An 18,278-nucleotide genomic window follows, 5' to 3' on the forward strand; every position below is an offset into this window, starting at 1 on the left:
TCCTTGTTTTAAAAATGGATTATAATACAAAGTGAGATATTAAAACTAAAAGGCTCAAAACAGCTTCCATGTTATGACAGGCATTTGAAATATGAACTGTGGGCATTTGGTAAGTTTTCTTTCTGTCTCTTCCCTCAGTAAGAATTACTTTATTGCTTTTTTCTGATTATATATAATGTAAACAACGAATGTGCTCAGAAGATTTCGTAAAAGATGACACAGAAAATAAAATAAAAATTTAGAATGAGATAACATAGGTATTATGCAGAAATCACCAGCGAAGTTTAAAATGCAGAATAATGAATACCGAAAAGGTCTGGAAACAGGAAAACAAAAGCTAAGTTGTCCCGGTTATTCACAGCTTGTACCTGTAAAGGAATAGTTGCCTTTCAGAAAACTTTACCAACAAGTGCTCCGCAAATAGCCTCAAAACTGCATACCAGGTTCAACATTTTGACCAAATATGACAACGCCAGATTACCGGTTTCTCCAGACCAGCAAGTCTGAATGAAGCAAAAGCACATTTTAATACCTATGTTATGGACAGAAAGGTATTAGAGGACTAGGAACCGGAGCTAGGCTAAGAAGCAGAAATCACGAGATTCTTTAAAGAGAAAAAATGCAACGACAGCCGAAATTTCGAAAAGAAACCTTGAGAAAATAATAAAAGTAAGTTAACTCTGGCCATCGACACACAATCACACCCGATATCAAAAATTCGCGCGGCTTTCCCACCAAAATCCTAAAAACGTCACAGCACAGACCCAACGTTTCACAGTCCCCCGTCTCGCGCGCGAAAGCAGGCGCCGGAGGGACTCGGCTCGCAAAGGGACCGGGCCCGCTCTTACCAGACCGGTCGCGGCCATGTTCCCGGGCGGCTCTGCCTGCGCAGGGGTCGGGGGCGGACGTCCCACCCGGTCGCGGCTCCAAGAGGAAGATCACAGCCTGCAGAGTCCGGCTGGGCCTGGGAGCCGAGATCTGAATCGACGCACAGTCCTTCCGCTCCCCGCCCATTGGTTCGGCGCTCCACCCGCCTCCAACGCCCCGCGCGCTCCGAGGTTTAAAACGGGCTGCACATGCGCAAAATGGACTGAGCGACACAGCAGAAGAAAGCCGTTATTGGGCCCGCCCCTCACTTCTCCCGGACACGCCCTTCCCACCCGCAACCCTGGCTCGTCCCCGCGGCCTCACTTCGGCTCCTTCCGCTGCCCCGCCGTCCCCGCGCTCCCTCCCGGCTGCCTCCGCGCCACGCCAAGGCTGGGCGGAGGAGTTCGCTTGGTTGGGTGAGCGGGCGTTAGGAACCGCGTTTGCGTCTTGAAAACAATTTTACAACTTCGCAACAGTACTGTTATGGAGTAGAAAATAATATTTGAAAGGATATGAGGTAGAAATTGTAGAAGACGCTTTGAAGAGAAAAATTTTCCTGTGCATGCTTGTCAGCCACTCCCAGTCTTCTATACATCAAATCTGGAAACAATGATGGATGATGATGGCTTGTATTCTTTCTTCAAATATGTGGATGATATTTTTTATGAAGTATTACCAACAAAATGACTTGTCTGAAAATACATCATTTATGTCTGAAGTCCTGAAAAGAGCTTAAATCAGAAGTCTGGACGTTTCTTAACCATGAGCTAGCTCTGTCAGCTAGGACGAATTGTGGCATCCTTCTGGTGTATTTGTAATAGAAACCCTAAATTAAATATTCTGAAGATCTCTTCAGCCTGGTCATTCTAGGAGTCTATGAAACTAAGTTCTATTTTATTGATTTAATTTTAAAATAGAAGAGAATTTTAATCAGAAAACAGATTACTTATTGTATAAGTGCAGTTACCAAATATTCATCTATTTTTTTACAAATTTGTCAAGCCTAAATTAACAAATGCTAACGCTTGTTTAGGCCCTTTTCTTTCTTTTTTTGTTTCTTAGGGAAGAAGGGTTATGAATCTAGACTCCAAAAGCAAACAGTTCTCTGTTTAACCCTTTACTCCACCAACTCTGTCATCATCCGCACAATAAGCTATCTGTTCTATAAAATGGAAGTATGCTAAAGTTGTCGAGATGTTGAATTAAATGATTCCTGGTTAAGATCTAAGCACATAAAAAAAAGATAAAGAATTTTTAAAAAAAAAATTTTTTTAAAAGGTCTAAGCACAATGTCTGGAACATAGATAAAATTCAATAAATAAAGCTATTGATATTATTATAGAGAATTTTGACTATGTCGAGCAGTTTTGCCAATCAATATTTATTTGGTAATGTCAAACCTGGAATAAAAATCGCAAATTATTTATTCAATGTGTTTCAGTTTGCTAGCTGCCAGAATACAACATACCAGAGACGGATTGGCTTTTAATAAAAGGGGATTTATTTTGTTAGTTCTTCAGAGGAAAGGCAGCTAAATTTCATTTGAGGTTCTTTCTTACATGGGAAGGCTCACGGTAATCTCTGCTGGTCTTCTTTCCAGGCCTCTGAGTACCAACAACTTTCCCCGGGTTGAGTTCTTTCTGCATCTCCAAAGGCCTGGGCTAAACTGCAAGTGCTGAGATGAGGTATGCTGAACTGCTTGGGCTCTGCTAGTTGTGTTCTCTCATTTAAGCACTAGCCAATTAAGTCAGAAGTCATTCATTGCAGCAGACACGCCTCCTAGCTGACTGCAGATGTAATTAGCAACAGATGAGGTTCACTTACAGTTGGCTCATGTCCTCAGCAACAAAACTAGGTGCCTTTACCTGGCCAAGTTGACAACTGGATCTCACTACCACAGAGTGACTAATATATGCCAATTTCTATTCTAAGTGCCTCACATGCATTAGTTTATTTAATCCTTAGAACATCCCTGTGAGGAAGGTACTATTCTATATGCGTAATTTCAGTAACAACAAAAATAATAAAGCTCAGCCAGCTAACACAACCAACTTAATCATCACTTAATATGTGTTTAAAAATATGTTCTTCTAAGAGGGAAACACTATTAATAACCCATTATTTTATAGAAAAGAGACACAGAGTTTAGGTAACTTGCCCAAGATCATTCTGCCGTTAAATGACAGAGCTACATATGAAACCAGGTAGTCAAACTTCAAAACTGAGCTCTTAGTCATTGCACCATTTTTACTTCTCAGTGCTGGGGAAGTCATGGATAGATGTTCAGCAGTCATCTCCCAACCCTTGTCTTCCCGCAGACTCGTTTTCTATTGTGCACAGATGTTTTAGTCTGTTTCCATTCCACAGCCCAGAAGAAATGTTAAGTCTTATGAAAAGGCCCGGCCATATGTGTATTAATTAGGGTTCTCTAGAGAAACAGAATCAACAGGGAACACTCGCAAATATAAAATTTATAAGTGTCTCGTGTAACTTTGAGAACATAGAGTCCAAAATCTGTAGGGCAAGCTGTGAAGCTGACAATTCCGATGGAGGGTCTGGACGAACTCCACAGGAGAGGATCGCCAGCCAAAGCAGGAAGAGATCCTGTCTCTTCTGAGTCCTCCTTAAAAGGTTTCCAGTGATTAGATTAAGCATCACTCATTGCAGAAGACACTCCCATTGGCTAATTACAAATGGAATCAGCTGTGGATGACCCAATAGGATCATGATTTAATTCTATGAAATGTCCTCACAGCAACAAACAGGCCAGCACTTGCCCAAAAAACAGGTACCGCCACCTGGCCAAATTGACACATGAACCTGACTACGACAATACGTTTAACCTGGAAACCCGGAACAAGCAGCTCTGTATGGTTATCAGGGCAGGAACATCAGTAGCAGGGCTGCTGCCACCAGGGTGAATGAATATCACACTCAAATGGCACAGAATTGCTTCTCCTCTCTGGTGTGAAGTGCAATGTATGGAGCTACCATTCACTGAGCCATTGGCCTCCCTGGAAATCTGACCACAATGAAAGTACTCCCCCCTGCTTTTTTGGAGCCTTCATGCTGTATAAGTAATGAAGTGGTCATTTGCTGAAAGATTCTTTTGTACCTCAGTCTGTGTTCCCACAATGCACCAAGTAACAACTCACTCCACACTTAGTGAGAAATTTTAGCAAGCATAATCAGCTATATAAATCCCATATATAAATTATACCCTCCTTTTTTTCAGTGGAAACAGTAAATTGCTCAGTTATCTTGAGAAACTTGTAATGCAAAGGTTTCTTCTGGCGTTAGAATGCAGGGCACAGAGGGTAGTGGGGATAGATTGATTTATACTAAAGAGAAATGGAAAGCTACAGACTCCACAGTTCCTGAACAAACTTTTCGGTTCCATCTGCCCCTGTTCTAGTATGTAATAGCCTATTAGGGTTTTAGTGTCCTAAAATAGCATTGCTAGTTGATGAGAGAGTAATGTTTATAAAATCCAGATTTGTCATTATAGACACCCCCCAATACATCAAGACAACTCCTTATGAGCTGCTATGACAACTAACTAAATTTCCATCACAACTACATTCCCAGGCAAGGTGTGTGTGTGGTGTCTGTGTGTGTATGTGTATATATGTATATGGTTACGTATGAGCCTATGGGAGTATAAGTAATTATATGTGTATGTGGGGAAATAAATTATCCAGAAATTAAGCTATAAGTAAAAACTGCAGTTACTTATGATTTGAGGAAAGTAATTTAAATTTTTTAAATGTTAAAACTATTTGGTCCCTTTATTTCCATCAAATAAATATGGTATGGGTATTTATCATACAAGATAAGTCTTTTCTACTAAACGTTCCATACAGAAACAGAAGTCATTACTCAAAGTATTCAAAGTGAATTGACCACTTAAAAATTATTCCCTATTCAACAGCTCACTCCATACCCCAGTTTAACATGGATATCTGTACTGGTTCATTCATCTGGTTGGATAAACATTTTTTAGGTCAGTCTCATACTGATTGTCAGATACTGTAAAACAAAAGGAAAATAAAATAAAATAGAATGTAAATTGATTGCAAAGTGAAAATCTGACAAAAGATAAGTAGTTTCATAAGGTCAAAAGTAGTACTCAAAAACTCAAATCAAATGCAAAGCCAATGACAAATGTGTATTTAGACCAATTAACAATTAACAAAAAGAAAATTGATCATGTTGATGATATCAAAAAGTGTTCTTTGGGCTCAATATCATTAGTGATGGGAAAAATGCAACTCAAAACCACAACGTGAATAACATTCTTCACTTAGAAAAAAGTTAAATCCAATTCTTAAAATGACAAAAAATATTAAATAGACACTTCACCAAAAAAGAGATTTGGAGGGTAAATAAGTAAATAAGTTAAATATTAAAAGATATTCAATACCATTATACTTAGAGAAATGTTAACAGTGAAATGCCAATACACAATTACTAGAATGACTAAACTTTTTTTAATTAAAAAACAAATATGATCATACAAAGTGTCAGTGAGGATTCAAAGCAACTTGAACTCATATGCTGCTGGTGGGATGCAAAATGGTACAGAAACTGCACAAAACAGTTTGGGAGTTTCTTTTCTTCTTCTTGATTTTGTTTATTTATATTTAATGTAATTCTCTGTACAGTGAGCGTTCTAGTTTGCTAGCTGCCGGAGGCAATATAACAAAAACGGAATGCCTTTTTAAAAGGGAAATTTAATAAATTGCTAGTTTACAGTTCTAAGGCCAAGAAAATGTCCCAATTACAATAAGTCTATAGATATGTCCAATCAAAGGCATCCAGGGAAAGATGCCTTGGTTCAGGAAGGTCAGTGAAGTTCAGGGTTTCTCTTTCAAATGAGAAGGCACATGGCAAACAGTCAGGGCTTCTCTCTCAGCTAGAAGGGCACATGGCGAACATGGCATCATCTGCTAGCTTTCTCTCCTGCCTTCCTATTTCATGAAGCTCCCCGGGAGGCGTTTTCCTTCTTCATCTCCAAAGATCACTGGCTGGTGGACTGTGCTTCGTGGTGCTGCAACATCCTTTGCTCTCTCTGAATCTCTTTCTCCAAAATGTTTCCTCTTTTATAGGACTCCAGTAAACCAATCAACATCCACCCAAATGGGTGGAGACATGTCATCACCTAATCCAGTTTAACAACCACTCCTGACTAAATCACATTATCCAGGGAGACGATCCAATCACAATTTCAAACATACAGTATTGAATAGGGACTACTCTACCTTTATGAAATGGGATTTTGATTAAAACATGGATTTTCTAGGGGGCATACATCCTTTTAAACCAGCACAGTGAGTTTGTCTACCCCATTGGTAGTTTCTTATAAAGTGAAACAGACACTTAACATGTGACTCAGCAATCCCAAGTAAATAAAAACATGTGTACACTTCTAAAAAGCTAGATGTCAATATGCAAATTAAAAAAAAGAAGAGTAACTCCTTCTTTACATCATGTACAAAGTTAACTCAAGACGGATGAAAACCTAAACATAAAAGTGGAAACAACAAAATATTCAGAAGAAAGCATAGGGGAAATTTTTCATATTGTTCGATTTGGCAGTGCTTTCATGAATATGACACCAGAGCATGAGCAACAAAAGAAAACACAGATAATTTGGACTTCATCAAAATTAAAAGCTTTTGTGCATCAAAGAAAGTGAAAAGTCAACCTACGGAATAAAAGAAAATAGTTACAATTCATATAATAAGGATTTAATATCCAGCATATATAAAGAGCAGTTACAATTTAAGAACAAAAAGGCAAACAACAGAATTGAAAAATGGGCAAAGGTATCTCTGATGGTTAGGTTCTGGTGTCAATGTGGCCAGGTGACTGTGCCCAGTTGTCTGGTCAGACAAGCACTGGCTTAATCATTACCACAAGGATATTTTGTGGCTGGTTGATAAACCACAAGGCTGATTTATTAAATCATTAGTCAGTTGATTGCATCTGTGGCTGATTACATCTATCATCAACTAAGGGAATGTGTTCTGCAGATGAGATATTCCAACCATTTGGATCAGATCCAATCAATTGAAGACTTTTAAGAATTTTTACAGTTTCTTCAGCCAGCTAGGCCCTCTTGTGGAGTTTGTTGAGATGCTTCATTGGAGTTGCCAGCTTTGTAGCCTGCACTATAGATTTTGGAATCTTTGTCCCCATGGTTGCATGAGGCACTTTTATAAATCTCACATTTACAGATATACCCTGTTGGTTCTGTTTCTCTAGAGAATCCTGACTAATACAGCTTGGTACCAGGAGTGGTTCTTGAGGAACAGAATCTTTAAAATGGGTTTTTACTATTGTTTTCCTACACTGATTAGACTCAAAGGCACTAATGACTCTGTTTCCAAGGATCAAGATGGCACTGACAGTCCATAGTGTGAGCTGGCAATAGAGATATTCAAAGTATTGTCATTTGATTCTGCTAATTGTATGCTTATATGAGACAAGGCTCTGGGTAAGAGTGGAGTTAAGAGGTATAATGATGTTGACTGGCTATTCACTGGATACAGCTATGAGGGAAAGGGATGAGCTGAAGCTTCAAATTTGCAATGTAAATGCTGTAAAATTTTTTTAAATGAAAAATGTGAAAGTTTCTATGTGTGCACTGAAAGAAAATCTTATTTCCTGTGGTCACAGACTTGAGATCTTTGAAAACCAGACCAGGAGTCTTACTGTGTGAGCAGCAGGTTTACAATGTAAACTAAAATCTCAACCTTGCAGAGTGTCTGCTGTAAAGTAAGGGCTTTGATTGGAAAATAATGGTATCCTGAAACTTGGGATGGGATGTATAGTTTGATAATGATGGCAAAAGAGACATGGGAACCCTGGATTCTGCTGAGTCTTTGCAAAATAAATGTGTAAGGGTCTGTCCTGAGGAAACAGCTTCCCAGATTTCAGTCAACTCAGGGGAGTCTGTCATTCAACCTCCACCTAAAAAGAGTAACTCTTCCATGTCTGTGAAACCTGTAACCATCACCCCTATGGAAATAGCCCTTACTCCTCTGTCTGGAATCATTAATCCTGTTTCACAAGATAAAACTGCAACAGAATACCCTGAGGCAATTGGCTCAAAAGAGTAGTCACTTATGGAGGTCAGGTGATCAACAGAATCTTTACTCAGATCCATCTCACAGTGAGTCCAATGGGTCACCAGACCCATTCTGTGGTCATTTCCCCAGTTCCAGAATGCATAATTGGAATTGACATGCTCAACAACTGGCAGAATCCCCACATTAATACTCTGACTCATGGAGTGAGGGCTATTATGGTAGGAAAGGCAAGGTGGAAGCCACTAGAACCGCCTCTCCCTAGCAAAATAGTAAATCTGAAGCAATACCATATTCATGGAGGGATTACAGAGATTAGTGCCACTCTTAAGGACTTGAAAGATACATGGAGTGGTGATTCCCACCACATCTACATTTAACTCTCCTCTTTGTCCAGTATGGAAAACAGATGGGTCTTAGAGGATGACAGTGGATTATCATAAACCTAATCAGATGGTGACTTTAATTGCAGCTGCAGTCCAGATGTGGTATCATTGCTTGAGCAAATCAACACATCCCCTTGCATCTAGTATGCAGCTATTGATCTGGCAAATGCTTTTTTCTCTATAGCTGTTAGTAAGGACCACTAAAAACAGTTTGCACTCAGCTGGCAAGTCCAGCAGTATACCATCACTGTCCTACCTCAGGGGTATATCAACCCAGCCCTATGTCATAATCTTATCTACAAGGAACTTGATCATTTCTTCCTCCCACAAGATATCACACTGGCCCATTTTATTGATGATATGATGTTGGACCAAGTGAGCAAGAAGTAGCAACTATCTAGACTTATCGGTAAGACATTTGCATGTTGGGCAATAAATCCAAAAATATATAGGGCTTCCACCTCAGTGAAATTTTTAGGTGTCCATTGGTGTGGGACATGTCAAGATGACCCTTCTAAGGTGAAGGATAAGCTTTGTATCTGGCCCCTTCTATGACCAAAAAAGAGGCACAATATCTAGTTGGCCTCTTTGGATTTTGGAGACAACATACTCCTCATTTAAGTGTACTACCCTGGCCCAATTACTGAGTGACCCGAAAAGCCACTGGTTTTGAGTGGAACCAGAGCAAGAGGAGGTTCTGAAACTAGTCCAGGCCGCTGTGCAAGCTGCTCTACTACTTGGGCCATATGATCCAGCAGATCCAATGGTGCTAGAAGTATTGATAAACAGAGATACTGTCTGGAGCCTTTGGCCCTACAAACCAGGCCCTTAGGATTTTGGAGTAAAATCTCACCAACCTTTGAAGATAATTACTCTCCTTGAGAGAAACAGCTTTTGGCCTACTCCTGGGACTTAGTAGAGACTGAGTGCTTAACTACAGTTCACCAAGTTACCATGAGACCTAAGTTGCCTATCATAAGCTGGGTGTTGTCTGACCCACCAATTCATAAAGTTGCATGTGTACAGCAGCACTCCATCATAAAATCAAAATGGTATATAAGAGATAAGGGCTGAGCAGGTCCTGAAGGCACAGGTAAGTTACGTGAGGAAGTGACTCAAATGCCCATGGCTCCTACTTCTACCACATTACCGCCTCTTTCCCAGCCCAGAGTTATGTCCTCTTGGGAAGTTCCTTACAGTCAGTTGATTGAGGAAGAGAGAACTCAGGCCTAGTTTACAGATGGTTCCACATAATGTACAGGTATACCACCTGAAAGTGGACAACTGCAATAGTACACCTCTTCCTTGGATGTCCTTGATGGAAATAGTGAGGGAAAATCCTCTCAGTGGACAGAACTTTGAGCAGTGCACCTGTTTGTTCATTGTGCTTGAAAGGAGACCTGGCAGGAGGTGCATTTATATACTGACTCAGGGGCTGTTACTAATGGTTTGGCTGGATGGTCAGGGACTTCAAAAGAGCATGATTGGAAAATTGGTGACAAAGAAGTCTGCAGAAAAGGTATGTGGATAAACCTTTCTGAATGGGCAAAAAAACATGAAGATATTTGTGTTCCCACATGAATGCTCACCAGAGGGTAACTTCAGCAGAGGAAAGTTTTAATAATCAATTGTATAAGATACAAATCATCCTCTTTCAACCCAGCCACTCCTGTTATTGCCCAATGGGCTCATGAACAAAGTGGGCATGGTGGTAGGAATGGAGGTTATACATGAGTTTAGCAGCATGGACTTCTACTCACCAAGGCAAACCTGGATACAACCACTGCTGAGTGCCCAAGCTGCCAGTAGCAATGACCCACATCAGTCCCCGATATGGCACCATTCCTCAAGGTGATCAGCCTGCTACCTGGTGGCAGGTTGATTATGTTGGACCACTTCCATTATGAAAGGGCAGTGATTTGTTCTAACTAGAATAGACACATACTCTAGATATAGGTTTACCTTCCCTGCATACAATGTTTCTGCCAAAACTGCCATCTATCTACTTACATGCCATATCCACCGTCATGGTATTCCACACAGCATTGCTTTTGATCAAAGAATCCACTTCATAGCAAATGAAGTGTGGGAATGGGTGCACACGCTCATGGGATTCTGTGGTCTTACTATGTTCCCTCCCTGTCATTGAGAGGCAAATGGGTGATAGAACAGTGGAATGTCCTTTCAAAGCCCAATTATAGTGCCATCTAGGGGGCAATACCTTGTATGGCTAGGGCATTGTTCTCCAGGAGGCTGTGTATGTGCTGAGTCAGCCTCCTCTGTATGGTGCTATTTCTCCCATAGCCAGGATTCACAGGTCCAGGAATCAAGGGGTAGAAATGAGAGTGACACCTCTAGTGATCCACTAGAAAAATGTTTGCTTCCTGCCCCTGAAACTCTAAGCTCTGCTGGTCTACAGGTCTTAGTTCCAGAAGGAGGGGTATACCTACCAGGAGACACCACAATGATTCCATTGAACAAGAAGTTAAGAATGCCACCTGGCGAAGATGGCAGCTTAGTAAGACGCGTGGGTCTTAGTTCCTCCTCCAGAACAGCTACTAAAGAAATAGAAACAGTACAGAACAGCTCCCGGAGCCACGAGAGAGAACAGAAACACAGCATACCCCATTCTGGAATGGCTGAACCGGCTAAGAGAATCCGCTGCGGTGAGGTCCCTGAGAGGCGCATCCTTCCCCGGGCCGTGGCGGCTGGTGGCCGGAGCCCCTCCCTCCCTCCTTCCTGGGCAGACTGGGAGATTTGGATCGGCGGTCCCTCAAGCCGCGGCGGGAGCTTTGGATCACCACCCCCCCAAGCTGCGGTGGCCGGCGCCCCCCCCATGCGCGGCTTCCTGGGCTGGCTGGGAGATTTGGATCAGAGGTCCCCCAAGCCATGGAGACCAGCGACCAGAGCCCCTTCCACACACGTGGCTTCCCAGGCCAGCTGGGAGATTTGGATCGGCACTCCCCAAAGCCGCGTCGGCTGGTGACCCTCCCCCACAGCGAGAGTCTTCCAAAGTTAAAGGAGCCACAGCATCTTTTACTGGTGGGACCCACAGACAGATGAGCACCACATACTGGGCAGGATAAGAAAAACAGAGCCCAGAGACTTCACAGGAAAGCCTTTCAACCTGCTGGGTCCCACACTCAGGGAAATCTGATTAAATGCCCAGACGCCAGCAAAAAATAACAAATCACACCAGGAAAATTGAAGATATGGTCCAGTCAAAGGAACAAACCAATAGCTCAAATGAGATACAGGAGCTGAGACAACTAATGCTGAATATACGAACAGAAATGGAAAACCTCTTCAAAAATCAAATCAATAAATTGTGGGAGGACATGAAGAAGGCATGGGATGAACAAAAAGAAGAAATAGAAAGTCTGAAAAAACAAATCACAGAACTTATGGGATTGAAGGACAAAGTAGGAAAGATGGAAAAAACAAGGGAAACCTACAATGGTAGATTTAAAGAGACAGAGGCTAGAATTAGTGAACTGGAGGGTGGAACATCTGAATTCCAAAAAGAAACAGAAACTATAGGGAAAAGAATGGAAAAATTTGAGCAGGGGATCAGGGAATTAAATGATAATATGAAGCACACAAATATATGTGTTGTGGGTGTCCCGGAAGGAAAAGAGAAGGGAAAAGGAGGAGAAAAACTAATGGAAGAAATTATCACTGAAAATTTCCCAACTCTTATGAAAGACCTAAAATTACAGATCCAAGAAGTGCAGCACACCCCAAAGAGAATAGACCCAAATAGGTGTTCTCCAAGACGCTTACTAGTTAGAATGTCAAGATCAAAGAGAAAGACAGGATCTTGAAAGCAGCAACAGAAAAACAATCCATCACATACAAGGGAAACCCAATAAGACCATGTGTAGATTTCTCAGCAGAAACCATGGAAGCTAGAAAACAGTGGGATGATATATTTAAATTACTAAAAGAGAAAAACTGCCAATCAAGACTTCTATATCCAGCAAAATTGTCCTTCAAAAATGAGGGAGAAATCAAAACATTTTCAGACAAAAAGTCACTGAGAGAATTTGTGACCAAGAGACCAGCTCTGCAAGAAATACTAAAGGGAGCACTAGAGTCAGATATGAAAAGACAGAAGAGAGAGGTATGGAGAAGGGTGTAGAAAGAAGGAAAGTCAGATATGATATATATAATACAAAAGGCAAAATGGTAGAGGAAAATATATCCAAACAGTAACATTTAGTGTTAACTAAATGTTAATGGACTGAATTCCCCAATCAAAAGACATAGACTGGCAGAATGGATTAAAAAACAGGATCCTTCTATATGCTGTCTACAGGAAACACATCTTAGACCCAAAGATAAACATAGGTTGAAAGTGAAAGGTTAGGAAAAGATATTTCATGCAAATAACAACCAGAAAAGAGCAGGAGTAGCTATACTAATATCCAACAAATTAGACTTCAAATGTAAAACAGTTAAAGGAGGCAAAGAAGGATACTATCTACTAATAAAAGGAACAATTAAACAAGAAGACATAACAATCATAAATATTTATGCACCGAACCAGAATGCCCCAAAATATGTGAGGAATACACTGCAATCACTGAAAAGGGAAATAGACACACCTACCATAATAGTTGGAGACTTCAATTCACCACTCTCATCAATGGACAGAACATCTAGACAGAGGATCAGTAAAGAAATAGAGAATTTGAATATTACAATAAATGAGCTAGACTTAACAGACATTTATAGGACATTACACCCCACAACAGCAGGATACACCTTTTTCTCAAGTGCTCATGGATCATTCTCAAAGATAGATCATATGCTGGGTCACAAAGCAAGTCTTAACAAATTTAAAAAGATTGAAATCATATGCAACACTTTCTCGGATCATAAAAGAATGAAGTTGGAAATCAATAATAGGCGGAATGCCAGAAAATTCACAAATACGTGGAGGCTCAACAACACACTCTTAAACAACGAGTGGTTCAAGGAAGAAATTGCAAGAGAAATTAGTAAATATCTCGAGGCGAATGAAAATGAAAACACAACATATCAAAACCTATGGGACGCAGCAAAGGCAGTGCTAAGAGGGAAATTTATTGCCCTAAATGCCTATATCAGAAAAGAAGAAAAGGCAAAAATGCAGGAATTAACTGTCCACTTGGAAGAACTGGAGAAAGAACAGCAAACTAACCCCAAAGCAAGCAAAAGGAAAGAAATAACAAAGATTAGAGCAGAAATAAATGAAATTGAGAACAAGAAAACAAGAGAAAATCAATAAGACCAGAAGTTGGTTCTGTGAGAAAATCAATAAGATTGATGGGCCCTTAGCAAGATTGACAAAAAGAAGAAGAGAGAGGACGCAAATAAATAAGATCAGAAATGGAAGAGGAGCCATAACCACTGACCTCACAGAAATAAAGGAGGTAATAACAGGATACTATGAACAACTTTACGCTAATAAATACAACAATTTAGATGAAATGGACGGGTTCCTGGAAAGGCATGAACAACCAACTTTGACTCAAGAAGAAAGAGATGACCTCAACAAACCAATCACAACTAAAGAAATTGAATTAGTCATTCAAAAGCTTCCTAAAAAGAAAAGTCCAGGACCAGAAGGCTTCACATGTGAATTCTACCAAACATTCCAGAAAGAATTAGTACCAACGCTGCTCAAACTCTTTAAAAAAATTGAAGTGGAGGGAAAGCTACCTAATTCATTCTATGAAGCCAACACCACCCTCATACCAAAACCAGGCAAAGATATTACAAAAAAAAGAAAACTACAGACCGATTTCTGTAATGAATATAGATGCAAAAATCCTCAATAAAATTCTAGCAAATCGAATCCAGCAACACATTAAAAGAATTATACATCATGACCAAGTAGGATTCATCCCAGGTATGCAAGGATGGTTCAACATAAGAAAATCAATTAATGTAATACACCATGTCAACAAATCAAAGCAGAAAAATCACATGATCATCTCAATTGATGCAGAGAAGGCATTTGACAAGATTCAACATCCTTTCCTGTTGAAAACACTTCAAAAGATATGAATACAAGGGAACTTCCTTAAAATGATAGAGGGAATATATGAAAAACCCACAGCTAATATCATCCTCAATGGGGAAAAATTGAAAACTTTCCCTCTAAGATCAGGAACAAGACAAGGATGTCCATTATCACCACTATTATTCAACATTGTGTTGGAGCTTCTAGCCAGAGCAATTAGACAAGAAAAAGAAATACAAGGCATCAAAATTGGAAGAAGTAAAACTATCACTGTTTGCAGATGATATGATACTATACATCGAAAACCCGGAAAAATCCACAACAAAACTACTAGAGCTAATAAATGAGTACAGCAAAGTAGCAGGTTACAAGATCAACATTCAAGAATCTGTAGCATTTCTAAACACTAGCAATGAACAAGCTGAGGGGGAAATCAAGAAACGAATTCCATTTACAATTGCAACTAAAAGAGTAAAATACCTAGGAATAAATTTAACTAAGAGACAAAAAAACCTATATAAAGAAAACTACAAAAAACTGTTAAAAGAAATCACAGAAGACCTAAATAGATGGGAGGGCATACCATGTTCATGGATTGGAAGACTAAATATAGTTAAGATGTCAATCCTACCTAAATTGATTTACAGATTCAATGCAATACCAATCAAAATCCCAACAACTTAAAACGAAGCTGGAGGTCTCACACTGCCGGACTTTAAGGCATATTATGAAGCCACAGTGGTCAAAACAGCATGGTATTGGCATAAAGATAGATATATTGACCAATGGAATCGAATAGAGTGCTCAGATATAGACCCTCTCATCTATGGACATTTGATCTTTGATAAGGCAGTCAAGCCAACTCACCTGGGACAGAACAATCTCTTCAATAAATGGTGCCTAGAGAACTGGATATCCATTTGCAAAAGAATGAAAGAAGACCCGTATCTCACACCCTATACAAAAGTTAACTCAAAATGGATCAGAGATCTAAACATTAGGTCTAAGACCAAAGAACAGTTAGAGGAAAATGTAGGGAGATATCTTATGAAACTTACAATTGGAGGCAGTTTTATGGACCTTAAACCTAAAGCAAGAGCACTGAAGAAAGAAATAAATAAATGGGAGCTCCTCAAAATTAAATACTTTTGTGCATCAAAGAACTTCATCAAGAAAGTAGAAAGACAGCCTACACAATGGGAGACAATATTTGGAAACGACATATCGGATAAAGGTCTAGTATCCAGAATTTATAAAGAGATTGTTCAACTCAACAACAAAAAGACAGCCAATCCAATTACAAAATGGGAAAAAGACTTGAACAGACACCTCTCAGAAGAGGAAATACAAATGGCCAAAAGGCACATGAAGAGATGCTCAATGTCCCTGGCCATTAGAGAAATGCAAATCAAAACCACAATGAGACATCTTCTCACACCCACCAGAATGGCCATTATCAACAAAACAAAAAATGACAAGTGCTGGAGAGGATGCGGAGAAAGAGGCACACTTATCCACTGTTGGTGGGAATGTCAAAGGGTGCAACCACTGTGGAAGGCAGTTTGGCGGTTCCTCACAAAGCTGAATATAGAATTGCCATACGACCCAGCAATACCATTGCTGGGTATCTACTCAAAGGACTTAAGGGCAAAGACACAAACGGACATTTGCACACCAATGTTTATAGCAGCATTATTTTCAATTGCAAAGAGATGGAAACAGCCAAAATGTCCATCAACAGACGAGTGGCTAAACAAACTGTGGTATACACATACAATGGAATATTATGCAGCTTTAAGACAGAATAAACTTATGAAGCATGTAATAACATGGATGGACCTAGAGAACATTATGCTGAGTGAGACTAGCCAAAAACTAAAGGACAAATACTGTATGGTCCCACTGATGTGAACCGACGTTAGAGAATAAACTTGGAATATGTCATTGGTAACAGACTACCAGAAGTTAGAAACAGGGTAAGACAATGGGTAATTGGAGCTGAAGGGTTACAGACTGTGCAACAGAACTAGATACAAAAACTCAAAAATGGACAGCACAATACTATCTAATTGTAATGTAATTATGTTAAAACACTGAATGAAGCTGCAGGTGAGCTATAGCTTTTTTTGTTTGTTTGTTTGTGTTTTTTGTTTTTTTCCTTTTTTATATATATTTTTTTATTTTTTATTTTTATTATTATTTTTATTTTTTCTCTATATTATCATGTTATATCTTTTTCTGTTGTTTTGCTAGTTATTTTCCTAAATCGATGCAAATGTACTAAGAAATGATGATCACACATCTATGTGATGATATTAAGAATTACTGATTGCATATGTAGAATGGAATGATTTCTAAATGTTGTGTTAGTTAATTTTTTTTAATTAATAAAAAAAAAACTAAACATGTAACTACAATACCACCCAGCAGTTGCATTCCTGGGCATTTATCCCAGAGAAATGAAGACTTGTGTTCACACAAAATCCTGTATACAAATATGTTCATAGCAGCTTTATTTATAACAGCCCCAAACTGGAAACAACCCAAAGGGCCTTCAATGGGCAAATGGCTCAACAAACTGGCCATCATACCATGGAATACTACTCAGCAATAAAAAGGATGGAACTACTGATGCACGCTACAACCTGGGTGAATCTCCAGAGAGAACTGCTGAGCGAAAGAAACCCTGTCCCAAAAGCTTACATACTGCATGAGTCCATTTATATGATATTCTCGAAATGACAGATTGGTGGTTGCCAGGGTTAAGGAGGAGGTGGGGGGTGGAGGTGGGGAAGTGAATGTGACTATAAAATGTTAACACACACACACACACACAAAAAGAATGCCACCTGGCATTTGGGCTTTTTATGCCTCTGAATCAACAGGCAAGGCAGGGGATCATTGTACTGGCTGGGGTGATTGATGCTGAGTATTAAGGGGAAATAGGACTGCAATTACATAATGGAGGTAAAGAAGAGTTTTCCTGGAATACAGGAGATCCCCTAGGGATCTTAGTACTAACATGCCCTGTGATTAAAATTAATGGAAAATTGCAACAACCCAACCCAGGCATGACTACCAATGACCCAGAAACTTCAGGATTGAAGTTTTACTCATTGTAAGTATGTTTGTATTTGTACATAAAGCAAATCTTGTTTTTTTCTTATCATATGACATAAGTTGTGTTGTTCATTCTATAGTACTTAAATAACATGATATCAAGTTTGAAAGTGACTGTTACTTAGAATTTGCTCCCTATTATGGAGAAATTTAGTGTTTCCTGTTGTACACAGGACAGTTGAGAATTGTAGGAGAAACATATGATTGTCGTTCTATTCAATTTAAAAATTAAACATGAAATAGAAGCAAAAAAGAAAAAAGAAAAAAACTAAAAAAAAAATTTTTTTAAAGGGAAAGGAAAAAATTAAGCATGGTCATGATGTGTATAACTGCCGAGTTGATACGGGGTGGACTCTGATGGTTAGATTCTAGTGTCAACAGTTAATGGCATTGTCTTATCAGGTAAGCGCTGGCCTAACCATTACTGCAAGGATATTTTGTGGCTAGTTGATAAACCAGAAGGCTGGTTTACTAAATCATTAGTTGGTTTATTGTATATGGCTGATTATGTCTATGATCAACTAAGGGAGCACATGCTGCAAAAGAGATAATCTATTCAGCTGGATTTGATCCAATCAGTTGAAGATTTTTAAGGGAGAGGAGAGAATTTTTGGTTTCTTCAGCCAGTGAACCTCTCTTGTGGAGTTTGTCAAGCCCCTTCATTTGAGTTTCCAGCTTTTTAGCCTATCTTACAGATTTGGACCATTGTGTCCCCATGCTTACATAGGACACTTTTATAAATCTCATATTTACAGATATCTCCTGTTGGTTCTGTTTCTCTAGAGAACCCTGTGCAGCATCAAA

At 39.5% G+C, this 18,278-nt stretch overlaps 1 protein-coding gene across 1 annotated transcript in view; it reads right to left on the reverse strand.

Annotated features, from left to right (window-relative positions):
• Positions 1-1,074, reverse strand: part of CENPC (centromere protein C) — a 91,910-nt gene extending 90,836 nt beyond the window's left edge. The window contains exon 1 of the mRNA XM_077137004.1: positions 849-1,074. Coding sequence (XP_076993119.1) covers positions 849-866 — 18 coding nt within the window. The 5' untranslated portion in view covers positions 867-1,074. The remainder of the gene's footprint in view (positions 1-848) is intronic.
• Between the last annotated feature and the right edge of the window lie 17,204 nt (positions 1,075-18,278).

Source organism: Tamandua tetradactyla, chromosome 19 (genome assembly GCF_023851605.1).
Source record: "Tamandua tetradactyla isolate mTamTet1 chromosome 19, mTamTet1.pri, whole genome shotgun sequence".
NCBI classification, from domain to species: Eukaryota; Metazoa; Chordata; class Mammalia; order Pilosa; family Myrmecophagidae; genus Tamandua; species Tamandua tetradactyla.